Below are 20,928 nucleotides of genomic sequence, written 5' to 3'. Positions count from 1 at the left end.
TTTACCCGTTTTGACAAGTAATCAGTTACTCCCCAACCCTGTACAGAAGAGAACACGAACATGACTCATGTGGACTGTATGACCAAGCATCTGTAATGATCTGTAGGGCTTTGTAACATTTCCTTTGTTATTTATCTAAATAAAAGAATGTGTGCATTTTTCGAATGTGTGTATACCTGCATGCATGTGTTTGTGCATGCATGCATGTGTTCATCAACAGTCATAAGGACCAGTCAATATGAGTCAAACCTTGCTGGCCATTTCAATATACTTTTGCTCTTTTGTTTTGCAGCAGTGTTGCTGGCATGTTTTGCACGCCCACGCTTGTCAAGTGGTGAGCCGGTTCACAGTGGTTTAGCTCGTAGGTGTAGGTTGTGGCGGTCCATCTCTGCACTTTGGACAGACCTCTGAGCTGTTTACTCACTACAGGCCTGTCTTCACTGCCTCTCTGTGTAGCCACAAGATGCACAGCTGGCTGTGAGAGACTTTGACAAACAAGCTAATTTTAGCAAACCTGTTAACTTGAGAGTTGTAGGGCCAGCTTCACAGACATTGAATAAAGTTTGGAGTGAGCCTTGTTCTCACTTAGTACATGTCTAACATTTACCCTCAACAAGCCGTGATCTAATGTAAGTCTAATGTTTTTACTTGAAGGCATACTTTTACAGTGTTCAATGCAAACATATGAAAAACTGGTCATGAGGTTCCTATACATACCTGTTCGTTGATGTATATGACATTGGAATGACATGTCTTACACTCAAGATGTGCTTTCAACTGATGTCTGCAGTGTGCTTGGCCTAAGTATGGAACATTTACACAGGGAAGCTGTTACAGAAACACTGAACACTGAAAAGCCCCACTCAGCTTCAGCTGCTTGGCCAGGATGACATGTCTGCTGAGGGAGTGTGATTGGGTTAATCAGTAACTCTCTGAGACTCACCACGTTGATGTGACCTATTTTCAGACAGAGCTGTTTCTATGACTTATCGGATATAGAGACAGGCTCCGGTACAACAAAACTCTTTTCAAAGTGCCAGTAGTCCACTCTACTGTTAGTTTTGACAATACTGAGTACAGTTTAGACAAACATAGTAATTTGAGTGCATGCACAAAGTGCAATATGCATGAAGAATATGGTTAACTGGATTCACTTGTACCTGTCTTTTCAAGTTTCAATTTATTTGAATTTTGAGGGGTCAAGCCTCTCTACTTTTCCAGCTGATTCCTTTACACTTGTGTGTATAAGGTAGTTGTGAAATTGTTAGGTTAGATTACTCGTTGAATATTACTGCATTGTCGGAACTAGAGGCACAAGCATTTCGCTACACTCGCATTAACATCTGCTAACCATGTGTATGTGACAAATAAATCAAATTAGATTTGATAAAACAGAATGAAACATTAGCTCATGTTAGTAAGGGCATATTTGATGATTTAATTATTTAATGAGATACAACAGTGAAGGCTAACAAGATAAATAAAATTGGTTGCATAAACCATGACCAATAGACTACAGCATATCAGCAGTATGAATAGATTACAACTGAGTGAAAACATCGATGTGGTTCATAATTATAAGATTCACCACATTGACCTACGCTTTGACTGTGAGACTGGTAAGATAATTATGTTCTAAACTGGTGAAACAGCGGCATCTGGTGAAAGACTACCAGAGCACCATCATGTAAAATGTTCCTTCCTGATGCTGTATCAATTGTAATGTCATTGACCGAAATGTGACCATGTTCATGTTACACCACTCTGTTATGTCTTACAATGTAAAATGGGCTTTGAATTATTCCTTACTCCTTGAATAACTAAAAAAACACATCTACTGTCAAGATGAAGTTTCACTACTTTAGACAAATAACAGCTGTTATCACGACAGTGATCATGAAAGTGAGCAGCTACATACTGTACATGTTCTCCTTTTAGCCATTTCTCATGGTCTTGCACAGTTTTCCCTTTAGTATTATCAAGCGATCAACACTGTACAGTAGAGTATCACTGGTTTGCCGCTGTGAACAAACCCACCAGACTTTTGATCGGTGTGAAGTTCCTCATATCCTTAGAATGGAACAAGGTAAATATTAACAAAAGCAATCAAACCATAAACATGTGAAATGCTTGAGTTCTTTGAGCTAAATTCCCCTTGAACCACACCCTGTCTGTCAACACTGTATACTGCAGCCAGTGCCGAGTCACATCCCATTTCTGTAGTGTTGCCTTCCCATTCTGCTTCACAACACGAGGACACCACAGAAGAAGCTATTGGGTTAGCTAGAACAGAGAGTTGTCCCAACAACACCAACATGTCAATTCAATGGTTGGGCCTCCTAGTGGACCTGTGGTTTCTTTTGTCCTGCCTACCATTTCACATCTCAGCTTTCAATCTGGACACAGACACAAAGCATGTTCTGAGGAAAAATGGTGATCCAGGAAGCCTGTTTGGATTCTCCCTGGCACTGCACCATCAACTGAATCCTGTCAATAAGAAACTGTGAGTTGGCCTCTTATAAGAAATGATTAACAGTGTTCATACATACTATTATCTGATCTTGCTTGTCATATATAAACGTATTTGTGTGTCCTCTATCCTGTCTGATTACCCATAAGTACACAATATGAACTGAGAAACAAACTAGCCTTAATGGCTACTCTTAATCTCTAGCCGGTACAACCAGAAGAGAATGGGCCACCTCTCTGAGCCTGGTTCCTCTCTAGGTTTCATCCTCAGTTCCTTCCTTTTAGGGAGTTTTTCCTGGCCTCTCTGTTTTCACGTCTGCTTTTCTTGCTCTTTGGGGTCTCGGCCGGATAACTGTAAAGCACTGTGACAACTGCTGATGTAAAAATGGTTTTATAAAATAACATTGATTGATTGGTTGATTGATACAACTCAGACCAGCAGTGAAAAAGTTGTTTTTAGTTTGAATATTTTATTGTAGAGCTGCATGTGAGTTTTACATCAATGTACAACACTCTGATTTATTTTTCCTAGATTGCTGGTTGGAGCACCACGCGCCAAGTCATTTACCAAAATTGAAGTTACGGGAGGAATCTACCAGTGTGAGCTCACCACTGATTCTAAGAGCTGTGAGCGTGTCAAGCTTGACAATTATGGTTTGTTTGCTTGCACTCATGTGTAATAGGTTTTTGTGTGTTGGATTGCTGTTAAGAAAATATGTGTGATTTTGTTAATGTGTATTTACATTAATGTGCGTGAACGCTAACTTTTGTGTTTGAAAACTAATGTTCCCCAGAGTTTGTTAAAAGCAAGGATGTCAAAGACCAATGGATGGGTGTACGAGTGACAAGCCAAGGCCCTGGTCAAAGCGTTATGGTATTGTAAATATTGTGTACTTTAATCTTTGAATTGCCATTTGTTGACAATGATAAACTTATATTGTTTTTTGGTTTGTTTTTAATTCAAGGAATTTAATTGACTCGGAAAGGACAACATTTCAGGGTTTCAGTGAAGTTAGCAAAAGAGCACATTTTCATTATAAATCAAACCCCTTTGTTTATGACTTAGAATTCCTTACGTCTAAGAGAATTTCTATCATTCTCCCCACCACAGACCTGCGCACATCGATACCAGGAGTGGAGCACCAATCCTGACACCCCTAACCTCGTATTCGGTCAGTGCTATATCCTGGGGGAAGATCTCCACAAGAGTGATGCCCATAGAATCTGGAGGAGGGTGATCTGTGATGACAGAAAACACATCAAGGATAAGCCTAAGAATCCTGATTGGTTCGGGTACTGTCAACAAGGTCATTCTGCCGCCTTCGCCAAGGACAACACATCTCTGCTGTTTGGGGGCCCCGGAGCTTACCAGTGGAAAGGTACATGTTTTGAATTGGGAGATACTTTTAGAATGGGTTTCATCTTGTTGATGTAAAAATATGATGCACTGAATTTTGATATGTATCTGATATGTATGAGACATGGTATTCATATACTGTATGTTTGGGACATTCAAACACACTTGCAGTCAGTACACAATGCACTGATATTGGAATGAGCTGTCGATGTCAATGGAACTGAGATCAGACCTAGTTTTGTCTTGAAAAGCCCCGACAGGTTGAAACATTCCTCTATTTTAGATTCTTTCTTTTCATTTTTTACCTCGGATTTATGCCTGTTTAAGGACACTGGTGTCCACAGCATTTTATCAAAATTAATTCAAAAATGTATTCCCAAGGGTCAATTATTCACATTATTCTCCATCTGCCTGTCACAGGAATTGTGAGAATGGAGTCCCTAGACAACCTTGAAGTGTCAAATGAAGAGCCCTGTGAAACTGGGGATGTGGACAGACTTGACCGTGACCTCATCCCTCTCCTTAACAACAGTTATCTAGGTCAGTTTAGATGGGATAGAGCTTTCTTCATCCTCTATTCAATCACAGTGAAAGGAAAACACAGAAGTGCTTGGTTTTGTGGTAAATTTCATCAATACTTTTTTCGTTTTTTTATACTGTTGGTGTAAGTGATGCAGTAAGGATGCTTTACTCTCTTAAAAATGTAAAGAATGGCATGTTTCGTATTGATTCATTCTATTTATTTACACATTTTGTGAATTACATCTCCCTTTCCTATAGACTTGGACCCTTGTGCACAATTTATGTTTTAGTAATTTAGCAGACTCTTTTCTTATCCAGAGCGACTTACAGTAGTGAGTGCATCCATTTTCATACTGGTTCCCCGTGGGAATCAAACCCACAACCCAGGTGTTGCAAGCACCATGCTCTAACAACTGAGCAGAACGGGACCCCCTGTTCATCGTGGTAGCACTGCAGTTGCTAAAATTGAATAATTGCTGTCTTTTTTCCAGGATTCTCAATCGACTCTGGAATGGCCCTCACCAAGAAGGGCCAGCTGACTATAGTGTCTGGGGCACCACGAGGCGGTTTCAGTGGGGAGGTGGCATTTCTGAAGAGAGACCCATTGGCTGAAAGAAGTCTATCTGTGGAAAACATCCTTAAAGGCCCAGGCCTGGCCTCCTCCTTTGGCTACGACATAGCCGTGGTGGACCTCAACGCTGATGGGTACAGATTTCAGCCAGTAGCTTTGTCACAATTATCTCCCTTCCTCCCAAAATGTGCATTGTTCACTTCCTTTCAATGATTTGAAAGGAAATTACTGGTATACGAAATATGGTGGAAACTCTCACTAGCCGTGCCTCCACCAATTCAATGCTTTAAAGAGATTCTCCGGTACATAGTTCTGAAAGTAGTGGTCCCTAAGTGGTCCCCTGAAAATTGCCTACTAAGTCACATATCAGCAATGATGTGCACCACATCATTGCTCTCTCTCTCTCTCGCTCTGCTGTTTGTGCATCTTGCTAGCTGTCACTCAAATGGTGAGGGGCTGAAGCTCAATGGCTAGAATTGCTAGGGGGCTGTCCCATGTGGGGGAAAATGGTGGGGAAATGGTGCAGCACAGCTTCCAGAAAAACAGTTTCTTTCAAACTAGGGAGTTTGTGGTTAATCGAGGTGATAGTAATTCTGCACATACACTATGCATGTATGAACTACACATGGACACATCCAGCCCAAAGCAGGAGGTTTAAAAACAACTAAATATTCGCCAGTTCCGGAGCATGTCTTTAAGATGTGTGGGAGCAAGTGACCAAATGCACATTTCAGAAGAGAAGCAATATTATTGTGATGCACGCTTTGTATACAGTAGGTCTTGTCAAAGGCCCAGTTCAGTCAAAAATTAGATTTTTCTGTGTATCATATACAATATTTTCCTAACTATGAGATTGGAATAATATTGCGAAAATTATGATAATGCCCTTTTAGTGTAAGAACTGTTTGAAAAGACAACCTGACATTTCAGGCTGTTTTCTTGGGATGGAGTTTTGGCCTCACCTGACATCACCAGGGGGTAAATTGGTTGATAGTTTTCAGAATTCCTTCCCCAATCAGACCACACCCAGACAGACAGAGCAAAATTCTTGCTTGAGAAATTGCTCTTTGCTAAGACGCTATTTTTGTTTCTTTTAACCCATTTTAATTTAAAACAATCACAGTAAGATACTTACAGTGCCTTCAGAAAGTACTCACAACCTTTCACTTTTCCACATTGTGTTGTGTACAAAGGCCTGAATTTAAAATTCTTCTGGACAAACTAAATACAATCTTTGCCCACTTTGAGGATTTTAAAGTGCCACTGACACGACCCGCTACCAAGGACTGTGGGCTCTCCTTCTCCGTGGCCGACCTGAGTAAGACATTTAAATGTGTTAACCCTCGCAAGGCTGTCGGACCAGGCGGCATCCCGAGCTGCGTCCTCAAAGCATGCGTAGACCAGCTGGCTGGTGTGTTTACGGACATATTCAATCTCTCCCTATCCCAGTTTGCTGTTAAAGAGACTGAAAAATAGCTACTATCTCAAGGCCAACAGACTGTTAAACAGCCATCACTAACACAGTGAGGCTACTGCCTACATACAGACTTGAAATCATTGGCCAATTTAATAAATGGATCACTAGTCACTTTAATAATTATACTTTAACTATTTTACGATAGGCGGCAGCATTTTCACTTTTGGATGAATAGCGTGCCCAGAGTGAACTGCCTGCTACTCTTTCCCAGATGCTAATATATGCATAGTATTATTAGTGTTGGATAGAAAACACTCTGAAGTATCTAAAACTGTTTGAATTATGTCTGTGAGTATAACAGAACTCATATGGCAGGTGAAAATCTGAGAAAAATCCAACCAGGAAGTGGGACATCTGAGGTTTGTAGTTTTTCAAAGCTTGGCCTACCGAATACACATTGAGATATGGATAAAGTTGCACTTCCTACGGCTTCCACTAGATGTCAACCGTCTTTAGAAACTTGAATGAGGATTCTACTGTAAAGGAGGGGCTCATGAGACCTCTTTGAGTCAGTGGTCTGGCAGAGTGCCTTGGTCTCATGACACGCGCTCCCGACAGAGTTACCTCTTGTTCCAGTGCTTTTCTGAAGACTAAGGATTTCTCCAGTTGGAACATTATTGATGTTTTATGTTAAAAACGTCCTAAAGATTGATTTCATACATGCGCCTCATGAAGATGGATTACTGGGCTGAACACTCTAACAACAAGTGGCTATTTGGACATAAATTACAGACTTTATGGAACAAAGCAGTCATTTATCGTCGACCTGGGATTCCCGGGAGTGCCTTCTGATGAAGATCATCAAAGGTAAGTAAATATTTATGGTGTTGTTTCTAACTTTGTTGACTCCAAAATGACGGATATTCCTCTGGCTGCTTTGGGTTCTGAGCACAGTTCTCAGATTAGGCTTTTTCCGTAAAGTTTTTTTTAAATCTGACACAGCGATTGCATTAATAAGGAGAAGTCTATCTTTAATTCTGTGAATAACACTTGTATCTTTTATCAATGTTTATTATGAGTATTTCTGCAAAATCACCGGATGTTTTGGAATCAAAACATTACTGTACGTAAAGATCCAATGTAAATTGAGATTTTTGGATATAAATATGAACATTATCGAACAAAACATACATGTATTGTGTAACATGATGTCCTATGAGTGTCATCTGATGTAGATCATCAAAGGTTAGTCATTAATTGTATCTATATTTCTGCTTTTTGTGACTCCTATCTTTGGCTGGAAAAATGGCTGTGTGATTTTTCGACTTGGCTATGACCTAACATAATCATATGTGGTGCTTTCGCTATAAAGCATTTTTTAAATCGGACATGATGGGTAGATTAACAAGATGTTTATCTTTCATTTGCTGTATTAGACTTATTAATGTGCGAAAGTTACATATTTCAAAAAAATATCTTTGAATTTTGTGCGCTGCCTTATCAGTGGAATTTTGTACCCTAGAAAGGTTAATAATGTTTACATATGTTGCATTACTCATCTCATATGTATATACTGTATTTTATACCATCTATTGAAGTTTGCCAATGCCGCTCGGCCATTGCTCATCCATATATATATATATATATATATATATATATATATTGTGGCGTACAGCAGGTCAGCCACCAGGGGGAGACTTGTCGAGGCCTGGTGGCAGACGGAGTCAACATCACGAGGCAATGGCTCCCTCTGCTGAACGTGCCAGGTCTCGACGGGCTCTCCGGCCAGGACTAATTAGGGCTGATTGTGGTTGGTGTGTAATCAAGGGCAGATTGCTCACCAGCTGTCCCATAAATCTACCAGAAGGGCAGCACACAAGAGAAGGGACGGGGGAGGGGAGAAAGGTAACGTCAGTATAGTTGGAGACGGTGCCTGAGCTAAAAGGATGGAGTTCAGTTTTTGTGCCCGACAGGATACAGCAAGAAAAGGAGCCCAGAAGACGGTATTCTTTTGATTTATTATTTAAATAAACACCCTTGAAACCGAGGTAATTCTTGACCAAACCCCCTGGTCTGCCAATATACAGTGCCTTGCGAAAGTATTCGGCCCCCTTGAACTTTGCGACCTTTTGCCACATTTCAGGCTTCAAACATAAAGATATAAAACTGTATTTTTTTGTGAAGAATCAACAACAAGTGGGACACAATCATGAAGTGGAACAACATTTATTGGATATTTCAAACTTTTTTAACAAATCAAAAACTGAAAAATTGGGCGTGCAAAATTATTCAGCCCCCTTAAGTTAATACTTTGTAGCGCCACCTTTTGCTGCGATTACAGCTATAAGTCGCTTGGGGTATGTTTCTATCAGTTTTGCACATCGAGAGACTGACATTTTTCACCTAGTCGGCTTGGGGATTCAAACCAGTGACCTTTGAATTACTGGCCCAATGCTCTTAACCACTAGGCTACTTGCCGATCATGCCTGTTCCAGCCCCCGGACCATCCGTCAAGAAAAAATCGGCCCGAGGCTGAACCAAGTTGATAATCCCTGTTGTACTGAATAAAAATATTCAAAAACGTGCATCATGTTTGCAAGAAGGCACTAAATTAAAACTGCAAAAATAAGAAATGACTTCTATGTCCTGGATACAAAGTCTTATGTTTAGGGCAAATAAAACATCACTGAGTACCACTCTTCATATTTTCAAGCATAGTGGTGGCTGCATCATGTTTTAAATTTGTTTTATTTCACCTTTATTCAACTAGGCAAGTCAGTTAAGAACAAATTCTTATTTACAATGACGGCCTACATGTTATGGGTAGGCTTGTCATCGGCAATGACTAGTGAGTTTATAAGGATAAAAAGAAACAGAATAGAGCTCAGCACAGGCAAAATCCAGGAGGAAAACCTGGTTCGGTCTGCTTTCTAACATACAATGGGAGACAAATTCTCCTTTCAGCAGGACAATAACCTAAACAAAAGGTCAAATATACACTGAAGTTGCTTACCAAGATGACATTGAACGTTCTTGAGTTGCCTAGTTACAGTTTGACTTAAATCGTCTTGAAAATCCATGGAAAGATATGAGAATGGATGTTAGCAGTGATCATCAACCAACTTGACAGAGCTTGAATAATTTTTTTAAAGGATGTTCAAATATTGTACAGTCCAGGTGTGCAAAGCTCTTAGCGACTTACCCAGAAAGATTCACAGCTGTAATTCCTGCCAAAGGTGCATCTACAAAGTATTGACTCAGGGGTGTGAATACGTATGTAAATTATGGGAGTATTGTGAGTAGATGGGTGAGAAAAATATTTAATCAATAAGACAGCAAAATGTCGAATAAGTCAAGGGGTATGAATACTTGACAATATCAATGATTTGATATTGACATAAAAACATCTGCATTGGACCTGTATTGTATGTAATTCTGTTGGTCGGGTATTTTGGGGATTCCAGGTGGGACGACCTTGCTGTGGGGGCACCCGAGTTTTTCTTAAAAGAAGGGGTGGTCGGAGGGGCAGTGTACATCTACATCAACAACAGGGGAAGACAGTGGGAGAAGATTGAGCCTGTCCGTCTGGATGGGAACAAAGACTCCATGTTCGGTCTCGCAGTTGAGAACATTGGAGACGTCAATCAGGACGGTTATGAAGGTTGGCTGAGGTTACTTCATTACTTTCAGAGGAGTTAACTTAAACCTTTCTCTCGGCTTTGGGAACATCTTAGCGACCCATCTCCCTCATAAATTCAGAGCTTAACTTTATTTTTTACTTGACAGATATTGCTGTGGGGGCTCCCTATGATGGTGTAGGTCGAGTGTACCTTTACTATGGTTCCTCAGGTGGAATCCACAAAAAGACAGCACAGGTGGGAGCCTTTACATTAAACTGGAACACCTGCATCTGAGTGATGACCACCCCAATCTCTCAAGAAAGTTTGAAGAATGTTGAACACAAACTACATTTTGTCACAAACAGTATCTCTTGTCATTATAGATTATAACAGCAGAATCGTATAATATAAGACAATTTGGATTTTCTCTGACTGGCAAAATAGACATGGATGGCAATCATTACCCTGACTTGGCTGTTGGATCACTCTCAGATTCCATATTTGTCTACAGGTAACTTTGCCTTGATGACATCATATCAGTGTTCCTCAATCTTAGTCCTGAGAGAACACACATGATTTATAGTATATCCTTTAGTTTCAACACACCTGATTCAAGTATATTCTACTCATCATCAAGTTTTGAACTTGGTAGTGTCCACTCGTCATTTTGATTGACTTGGATTTGCTTACAGGGCAAGGCCAGTAGTCAATATCAGAGAGGACTTACGAATCACCCCAAGTACAATCAATATGGTGGCAGAGCACTGTGACAAACACAAATGGTAAGACTTTCAAGAAACAACATATAAACAAATATCAATACACTGCCGTAATGAAACCCAACATATTATTGTCTACATTTGCATAGTACATTCAAGGCACGGGCATGCTTTACCTACACAGCACAGCCGCCATCCTACAACCCCAAACTGAGTAAGTTCCTTACCTTCAGCCTCCTAAATGACCATGCCCTGGTACTGCTGAGATTGAGGCTGTCCTAATATGGACACTGTACTCTTGACGCTTTATGTACACTGTGCTTCCGGAACTTATGCGATGCATTCTCTTCCTATAGCTGTCAACTATGCCTTCGAGGCTGACGCTGAGACGAGGAAACAGAGGCGTTCCTCCAGGATGGCGTTTCTGTTTCAGTCCCAGGGAGTCCTGGAGCTAGCAGGGCAGGGCAAAGAGAAGTGCACTGAGACCCAACTCAAGCTATTGGTAGTGACTCTGCATTTTTCCATCTCGTCACAACTGTAGTCTTAATTCAGTGGTTCATGAAGAAATCAAAGTGTGTCTTCCTCCAAATAGACTAGGGTCAAGGGACAAGCATGGGTCATAAGACAACAACACACTTTGTTTATAAAGCCACTATTTCCTCGATCATGAAAATACAGTACCATTTCTCTCCATCTGTTCAAGGGTGATATCAAGGACAGACTGCACAGCATCCCCATCTCTGTCTCTGTGTCCTTACTGAATGACAGTAAGACAGAAAGCAAGAGTCCCCTGCCTGCACTTACTCCAATACTCAGCCTCTATGAGCAGAGTACAGCCACCTCAGAGGTAAACGTGTGTGTGTGTGTGTGTGTGTGTGTGTGTGTGTGTGTGTGTGTGTGTGTGTGTGTGTGTGTGTGTGTGTGTGTGTGTGTGTGTGTGTGTGTGTGTGTGTGTGTGTGTGTGTGTGTGTGTACCTGTGTGTGCGTGCATGCGTGCATGCGTGCGTCGTGCGTGCGTGCGTGCGTGCGTGCGTGTGTGTGTGTGTGTGGAGATATAAGCCTAGTAGTTATGAAACAGTTATTGTGAGTCTTAAGAACTAAATTCAACTTTTTCAGGTTATCTTCATAAATAAAGGTTGTGGGAGTGATAACATTTGCCAAAGTAACTTGGAGCTACAGCACAGGTTCTGTTCCAGACAAAAACTACTGGGTCAAGATGTATTCACCCCACTGCCCAGGTAGAAACTAAATGTGTGATTCGAATGTTACCCAGAAGTCCCTCTTGACTACATTCAACTTATTATGTATTCGGTTACATGAACCCTGTAATGCAGTGGTGGCTGGTGGGTGGAGATATAGGAGGACATGCTCTTTGTAAAGACTGGGTTACAATATATGGAAAGATATCAAACAAAGAGTTTCCATGTGTTTGATACCTTTCCATTCCAGTCATTGCAATAAGCATGTCCTCCTGTCTCCGCCAACCAGCCTCCTCTGCTCAATATGGCTGTTGTCAATGTAGTGCTTTGGTAATGATAAGGCTCATGTCTTTCTAGTGAAAGAGGTATTCCAGTAATCTCTGCTGGAGATGAGGACATAGCTTTGGAGGTCAATGTGACCAATAGGGAGGGTGATGATGCCCATCAGAGTCATCTGATCATCAAACTCCCTGACTCTCTTTCATTCTCATCATTATACTTCAACCACATTTCAGTAAGTCACTGGCGTCGCCGTTCCATACATTTTTGGTAAAATCATTGTATAATATACTGGCCTTAGGAGTTTAAATAATGTTAATTAGCCACGATTCTATACAGGATTCTGTAAAATCAATGAAAATATGACCACCCATCTTCTTGATTTCTGAAGTTAAACAACACCAATACCGTAATTGTTCCAGGGTAATAAATAGGTACATTATATATACAAAAGTATGTGGACACCACTTCAAATTACTGGATTTGGCTATTTCAGCCACACCCGTTGCTTACAGGTCCAATTTCTGCCCTGCTAGAACTTCCCCTGTCAACCGTAAGTGTTGTTATTGTGAAGTGGGAACGTCTAGGAGCAACAACAGCTCAGCCGCGAAGCGATAGGCCACACAAGCTGTCAGAACGGGATTGGCGAGTGCTGAAAGGCGCAGCGCGTAAAAATCGTCTGTCGTCTCTTGCAACACTCACTACCAAGTTCAAAAGGTCCTCTGGAAGCATCGTCAGCATAATAACTGATTGTCGGCAGTTTCATGAAATAGGTTTCAATGGCCAAACAGCTGCGCACAAGCCTAAGATCGCCATGAATTTGGAGCACTGGAAACGTGTTCTCTGGAGAGGTGAATCACGCTTCACCATCTGGTAGTCCGATGGACGAATCTGCGTTTGCCAGATGCCAAGAGAATGCTACCTGCCAACTGTAAAGTTTGGTGAAAGACTAATGGTCTTCGGCTGTTTTTCATGGTTCGGGCTAGACCCCTTAGTTCCAGTGAAGGGAAATCTTAACGCCACAGCATACAATGACATTCTAGATGATTCTGTGCTTCTAACTTTGTGGCAACAGTTTGCGGAAGCAGTTTCAGGAAGCACACATAATGGTTTGTCGAGATCGGTGTGGAAGAACTTGACTGGCCTGCACAGATCCCTGACCTCAACTCCATCGAACACCTTGGGGATGAATTGGAATGCCGACTGTGAGCCAGGCCTAATCGCCCAACATCAGTGCCCGACCTCATTCATTTTCTTGTGGCTGAATGGAGCAAGTCTCCGCAGCAATGTTCCAACATCTAGTGGAAAGCCTTCCCAGAAGAGTGGGCTGTTATAGCAGCAAAGTTTGGACCAACTCCATATTAATACCCTTGATATTGGAATGAGATGTTCGACGAGCAGGGGTCCACATACTTTTGGTCATGTAGTGTATGTTTTTACATCACTGCCTATAGTTTCATTAAATTATCTGCTGCTATCATATATCATATCATACTCAAAAGTCTGGCTCCCTGATTGGATATGTTGACCCTACAGGAAGTACTAGTGAAGTGCAACCCCAATGACAATGGTACACTGACAGACTGTGAACTGGGAAACCCATTCAAAAGAGATGCTGAAGTGAGTAGTCATGTTGTGTATGTCTAAGACATTTGTTTTTTCTATGATACCACAATTGAATAGTTGTCCATTGTAAGTAAGAGACATTTGTGTCCCTTAGGTTACTTTCTATGTAATATTGTCCACTTCCCGCATCTCTCTGAGCACAACTGATGTAAATGTTACCTTGCAGCTTGAAACGTAAGTATAACAGTGCACATAAATGTTTGTTAGAGGACTCATTAGCTCTGGGTAATAATTGTAACATTTTAGTGTCTCTTTTGTATGCTCTACACCAGTCACACACAGATTATTCTAACAGAGTAGTATTTTGGTTGCAGGACAAGTGTGCAGAAGATACAAGCAAGTGAAGCAAAGGCCAAAGTAGTTTTTGAGCTGCACCTACAAGTATTTGGGTGGGTATACAGACATGGTATTTATTCTGCTGTTGCTGCTGCTGTATTTGTTCTGCTGTTGCTTATTGAGGACTGAGGGTAGCCTAGTGGTTAGAGCATTGGACTAGTAACTGGAAGGTTGCAAGTTCAAACCCCCAAGCTGACAAGGTACAAATCTGTCGCTCTGCCCCTGAACAGGCTGTTTCCTAGGCCGTCATTGAAAATAACAATTTGTTCTTAACTGACTTGCCTGGTTAAATAAAGGTAAAATAAAAACCCACCCTTTTAGCTAACATATTTGAAGAGCTCCTGTCATGAAAATATAGTTTGTGTCACAAATGACAACCTATTCAATATTTAGTGCACTATTTTTGACCAGAACACTATGGGACCTTATCAAAAGTAGTGCATTACATAGGGAATAGAGTGCCATTTGGGACGCAAACCTTAATGTGGTGAAGGAATTAAGGTTTATGAGATGTGTTTGTTCTCAGACTGGCCAGGCCCTCCCAGGTCAGCTTTGGAGGAGCTGTAAAGGGAGAGAGCGCCATGAAATCAGAGGACGATATTGGAACCCTTGTGGAGTATGAATTCAGGGTGAGGTCATTGATTTGTGGTTCAAAATGCTATTGTTCCCTGGTGATTATCGAAATTCCATATGCATTTGTACACTGCTCTGCACTGGGCGTATAAAATGTTCCCCCGAAATATATGCTTATTAAATACATCTATTTGTCAATCTATTTGTCAACTTTAACAGATATGGAATTTGGGCAGGCCACTGAAATCCTTTGCCAATGCGTCACTGAATATCTACTGGCCCAAGGAGAACGCAGTGGGGAAATGGCTGCTGTACCTGGTGCAGATCCACAGTGAAGGCATACAGAACGTTCCCTGCTCTCCGCTAACGGAGATCAGTCCAGTCCAACATATAAAGGTAAATTCTTCTGAGCATCAATTCTGAGGTAATATCGATAGGTTACTGGATCTTGAGTGAATCTCTTTCACAAGCGCTCTTTTTTGCGAGAGGTGTAGTAACCAATGATTTATATGCATTATCATTCACACAATTGGCGTAAGTTGCCTATTTTGTCTTTTTGTAAGGTGTAGTTAATGCACATCTTCCTAATTATGATATTTAACTCTAGGGCTCTCGTGATAATTCAAGAAAAAGACGAGATGCTCATCAGGAAGCATTCTCATCTGAGGATGGATTCTCCTTCCTGTCAAAGAAAAGAAAATACAAAACTCTGGTAAGAGAACATTCATTTGAAGCAACTATCATGTGTTTAACCCACTCGAGTCAATTGACGCACCGGTGTGTCAATCTAAATTGCATAACAAAGAAAATCCCCATCAAAATCCAACAATTTAAGAGATAGAGATATCTGTTTTTTGCATAGGATATTTCTCAATCCACAGCATCTGCCAGTGTCACACTTCTGCATCTGCGGTGAAAGGTGGCAAAGTTAGAGCAGTGTTTGTCAGACCATGAGACATCCTGAAAATCGGTATTCTCATAAAAACATATGTAGCATCCAAACGGTTTGACATACAAACTATTATGGAAAGGGGAGAATCTCACAAACCTGATGGTGTTCTCCGTTTTGCTCTACGACCCCCACAAGTGTCAGGAGACTCGTCTGAAGTTGGTTTCAGCCGATCAACCAACTTCTGTCTGTAGCTGCCAAACAGTTTGTGCTACACACTAATATGATCAATCTATGGACCGCTGAGGCGCTCGTGAACACAATGGAGTTCTCCCTTTTGCTCTGCGACCAACACAAGTGTCACGGAACTTTATGAAGATAACCGGTAAACATTTAAACATTCAAATCAAAGGATGCAAAGTTATGGGAAAAGATCCAAAACATCCACATTAGATGTAATATTTTTATTGATCAAATAACATGGAAAACAACCACTTTTTGTTTCAGTGTTAATTAACCATCCTTACAAGCCACTTCATGTAAATGTACATTACTGTATTGTACATACTGTAGGCTTTTTGTACCTGTAGACTTTCCATCACCATGAAGAAAAACTATTTACAATACAGTAATTGAGTACATTGAAACATCAAGTGGTTTGTGATGTGGCTCAGGTGGTAGAGCATGTAATGCTAGAGTTGTGGGTTTGAATCCCAAGGGTGACCAGTATGAAAATGTATGCACTCACTACTGTAAGTTGCTCTCGCTAAGAGTGTCTAGTAAAAGGATTGAATAGACCATTTCAGTTTCCACATAGAAAAAAGTTGCATTCGCAAAGTATTTCAATGAACTGGAAAACATGTATCAAGCAAGTTTTTAAAAATGTTCCACAAGTATTATCAGATGAACTGTTTTGTACAGATAATTATCAGACTCAAGTTACTCAAATATATTTAGTTTCCATTTTTTCACAAAAGTAGTACACTGGGCCTTTACTAGTCCTGTATTAGCAGACCAATAGGATTACCGAACCAATATAGAAGTTTGTTGGGCAGGCAACAACAACAAAAATTATGAAAAATCACAGCACCCCCACCCCCAAACTACTATGTAGGAAGGTAGCTTCTTGCCTACCCCAACAAATGTGTAGAATGTGTACAAATATATATTTCCAGATTTTTAAAAATATTTCCTAGATTTAGGACAAACAGTTCAAAACCTTGCTTCTTGTGATTTCTTTTTTAACTGTCCTTTTTTCCATTTATGAATGTGTTTTGTAATGCGCTTCTATGGTGTTTAGTAGTAAATATTTTATCAAATAAAAAAATCTGAATACTTGATACCTAAAGGGGTCCATAGTATGACCATCTTAAAACAATACCATATGTCAGCTTATCACCCTAAACAAGTCCTTTTTTGTTTTGTTTTTGCCAAGTCATTGCTGAGTGGAGAGACTTTAATTTTTGAACCCCGCTCACTTTCTTGCAGACATGCTCAGACGAGTTGAAATGTGTAGAGATACGGTGCCCTCTGCTGGGTTTGGACAGTACTGCAGTGGTGTTTCTTCAAGCTCGCCTTTGGAACAGTACTTTCCTTGAGGTGCCTATTTCCCTTATGTTTGTTACTACAGGTTCTTCATGTACATAACACCTAATTCTGTTGCATACACATTGTGTCGTCCAGTTTCAGTGCAGTTTCTTTGTTCTCTGCGTATCCCATCATAGGACTACAGTTCATTAAACTACCTGGACATTGTGCTGGATGCCACTCTCAGCTTGACAGACTCTGCAGAGAATATTGGGCTTAGGAAGACTGAGAAATCTGGAACCCAGGTACAAACATGCTTATGCTTGTTTATTTAGAAATATAATGATGGCCTATGTGTTCAAATAGCTAAATGATCCATAGTATGACCATCTTAAAACAATTCCACACGTCAGCTTAGAAATATAATGATGGCCTATGTGTTTAAGTTAAGAAGTTTACATTTACTATTTTTCCCTGCCACTGAAGGATACCTGATCTATCTTCAGAGGACTACATTATCGTTCTTTAGAGTTTAAATAGTTTTCAACTATTATTATTTACTTTCTGGTTGTTTTGTAGCATACTTTTTCATACATATCTGTATGGAATTGCTTTCCATACTTAGTGACTAATCCTGTAATCTAAATTGATGTTCTTTTTTGGTTTGGTTGAAATTGGTCTAATAATCTGGAATCACAGATCAATGTAGCTGATGTAATTACCACTGCCCATTTAACCACACACACCCTCTCACACTGTGCAGCATACATACACGGTCACCAGTCTCTTTTCAAGAATGTCATGTGTTCATCGACTCAGCTAAATACTGTAAAGTACCTTCAGTTTGATGGCTTGATGGTGTTTGTTGTCTCAGCTAAATACTGTAAAGTACCTTCATTTTGATGGCATGATGGAGTGTTTGCTGTCTCAACTAAATACTGTAAAGCACCTTCAGTTTGATGGTGTGTTTGCAGGTGAGGCTGACAGTGTTCCCTGAGAGGAAGGCTGCCATCTGGGCTAAGGTCGCCTGGTGGGTCATCTTCCTCTCTGTAATGGTAGGACTGCTACTTCTGGCTCTGCTCGGCTTTCTGCTGTGGAAGGTAACACAATGTGTAATACAAACTGTGGAAGGTTGGTGGGAGGAGTTATAGAGGGACGGGCTCATTGTAACGGCTTAAATGGAACGCAAACGCTTCAAAAATGGAAACCACATGTTTGACTCTGTTCCATTTATTCCGTTATTCCGTTACAATGAGCCCTTCCTCCTATAGCTCCTCCCAACAGCCTCCTCTGGTGGAATCCAAATATTGATATGAATATTGAAACTTCTGTGAGAATCTTTATTTTGAGTGTGTGTGCTTACCCCGGCTACAAATAAAGTTGTCTATTTGATCCTATTGTAGTGCATCAAGTACCCTGTGGCTAAGAAGTACTACGTCATGCAGAAGAACACAGAGGAACGTCACCCCATTAGAGGAGACTCATCTTTGGGTCCAACTGCATAGGCACAGAGAATTGAAGAACACAGAGGAACGTCACCCCATTAGAGGAGACTCATCTTTGGGTCCAACTGCATAGGCACAGAGAATTGAAGAACACAGAGGAACGTCACCCCATTAGAGGAGACTCATCTTTGGGTCCAACTGCATAGGCACAGAGAATTGAAGAACACAGAGGAACGTCACCCCATTAGAGGAGACTCATCTTTGGGTCCAACTGCATAGGCACAGAGAATTGAAGAACACAGAGGAACGTCACCCCATTAGAGGAGACTCATCTTTGGGTCCAACTGCATAGGCACAGAGAATTGAAGAACACAGAGGAACGTCACCCCATTAGAGGAGACTCATCTTTGGGTCCAACTGCATAGGCACAGAGAATTGTATACACTTCAATTATATAATTAATTGAGCAGACTAGTGAAAATCTCATTTTAAGACTGTGTATGTACACAAATGTTTACAAGTTGAGCACCTCTTTGAAACATCTTAAACGTACATAAAATGTAATGGATTTCAGTTGTTGTTTTTAAATTACGTGTTTGTTTTAATGGTTGTGTTGATGTCATACTGTACCTGTGAATCTGTCTGACTGCCATGTGGATATTAATACAAATATGAGCTTGAACATTAGATCCACTGGTAGCAATAATACAGTTACCAGAAGAGACTTGAATTCTGAAAACAGTCCAAATGAATTTACAGGCACAACATTTTCTTGACAGTTTAATGAAATGGAGTAATCTATTTCCCAAAATTGTTACATCTTAAAGTTGTACTGACTATCCTTTTACAGAAATGGAATGTGGTATCTTATATGGGAGTGTTGATATGAGGTCATAGTGGTTCCACTAACAGACTAGAAACCAAATGTTTTTTGAATAAAAACAAATCGCCATCCAGTGACCACTCGTTAATTTGAATTGTGCACTTTGATAGTCAAACGCATCTATCATTGTTTATTTTAATAATGATGCTTCATTAATAAACAGTCAAAATCCATATTTAGACCTGGCGTACATAAGCACTCCCACACAGATTTACTATCCTAACATACAAGGTTAAGAACCTTAGTAAACATACTGGGCTCCCAAGTGTCACGGTGGTCTAAGACACTGCAGCTCAGAGCAAGAGGCGGCACTGCAGCACCTGGATTGAATCCAGGCTGCATCACATCTGGCCGTGATTGGGCGGCGCACAATTAGCCCAGTGTTGTCCGGGTTTGGCCGGGGTAAGCCACCATTGTAAAATAAGAATTTGTTCTTAACCGACTTGCCTAGTTAAATAAAAAAGAAATACAATTCCTTCTGTAGCTCAGTTGGTAGAGCATGGCGCTTGTAACGCCAGGGTAGTGGGTTCGATCCCCGGGACCACCCATACGTAGAATGTATGCACACATGACTGTTAGTCGCTTTGGATAAAAGCGTCTGATAAATGGCATATATTATTATTTATTATTATTATATTAACAAGGGATGCTGCAATTGGTCATTCAACAAAAAAAATGTGCTTGAATGTTCTCAATACATTCTTATTATTAACCATCTTTCCTTTTGTATTACACTTCTCTCTCCTCTCTTTTTATACACTTTCATTACCTTTCCCTTTTCTTCAACCTCTCATCTATTTTTAAATCAAGTCGATCTGTCTCTTTTGAATCAAGTTTATCTGTCTCTACTTTGTAGAGCTTTTTATTGTATTAAGTTATGATTTAATATTAGCTGTTTGCTCTATGCTTGGTGGAGACTTACATTTCCTTGGCTACTTTTTCTCATCTTTAACCAGTCTTTTGTCATCGTCATATCAGTTTTATTGAAGTTCCCAGTCATAAACATTCACTTTCTCCCTTGCTGTAAATTATATGAGACATTCAGAAAATAATTGTCTGTAAGCTACATTTAATTTGACTTTAATATAGGGTTAAGATGCTCACCACACCTCCATTTTCACTCTTATCAATCACTCTCACATATATAACACATATAACACTAATCCTCCTTAATTCAGAGCTCATTCAACCAAGCTGCTATTGTAATTTTGTTGTCTTAAAGAAAAGTTCATGCAAAAGTTTAAAGACATCTCCTGTAACATCTCCTATCCACACCCCATTCCTTTTTTTAATACTAAATCTTATTCAAACCATACAAAACCAGACACACATGCTGCTCCCAACCTATCATGAGTCCCAGGAACAATTTCTCCACGGGAGATCTCAGGGGAAACTTTGTACGAAGCCTGGTCCAGCTGTTCTCAAATATCGCTGGTTAATATTTCTGGATTCAAACCAAGACACATGAAATGCATTTTTTAAATTTTTATTTCACC

The 20,928-nt window shown here is 40.4% G+C and overlaps 1 protein-coding gene across 1 annotated transcript; it reads left to right on the top strand.

The window, feature by feature from the left end:
* Nucleotides 1-2,217: 2,217 nt before the first annotated feature.
* Nucleotides 2,218-19,605, top strand: LOC118384050 (integrin alpha-6-like). The gene is made up of 25 exons (XM_052513018.1): nt 2,218-2,503; nt 3,002-3,123; nt 3,264-3,343; nt 3,581-3,848; nt 4,247-4,366; nt 4,840-5,053; nt 9,801-9,997; nt 10,123-10,211; nt 10,340-10,467; nt 10,649-10,738; nt 10,825-10,889; nt 11,032-11,177; nt 11,379-11,522; nt 11,792-11,913; nt 12,232-12,388; nt 13,690-13,773; nt 13,874-13,953; nt 14,094-14,168; nt 14,642-14,744; nt 14,908-15,084; nt 15,296-15,400; nt 17,066-17,176; nt 17,302-17,409; nt 18,079-18,204; nt 18,508-19,605. The coding sequence occupies exons 1-25, from the start codon at nt 2,316-2,318 to the stop codon at nt 18,607-18,609; spliced, it is 3,201 nt and encodes a 1,066-aa protein (XP_052368978.1). The 5' UTR covers nt 2,218-2,315; the 3' UTR covers nt 18,610-19,605.
* The last annotated feature ends 1,323 nt before the right edge of the window (nt 19,606-20,928 follow it).

This window comes from Oncorhynchus keta, chromosome 4, assembly GCF_023373465.1.
Source record: "Oncorhynchus keta strain PuntledgeMale-10-30-2019 chromosome 4, Oket_V2, whole genome shotgun sequence".
Taxonomy (NCBI): domain Eukaryota; kingdom Metazoa; phylum Chordata; class Actinopteri; order Salmoniformes; family Salmonidae; genus Oncorhynchus; species Oncorhynchus keta.
This window is presented reverse-complemented; position numbering and strand designations above follow the sequence as displayed.

Coding starts and splice junctions, on each gene's coding strand:
- LOC118384050 (XM_052513018.1), top strand. CDS start 2,316: ATGTCAATTCAATGGTTGGGCCTCCTAGTGGACCTGTGGTTTCTTTTG. Junction 3,849..4,246: donor CGGAGCTTACCAGTGGAAAG/GTACATGTTTTG, acceptor TGCCTGTCACAG/GAATTGTGAGAATGGAGTCC. Junction 15,085..15,295: donor GTCCAGTCCAACATATAAAG/GTAAATTCTTCT, acceptor ATTTAACTCTAG/GGCTCTCGTGATAATTCAAG.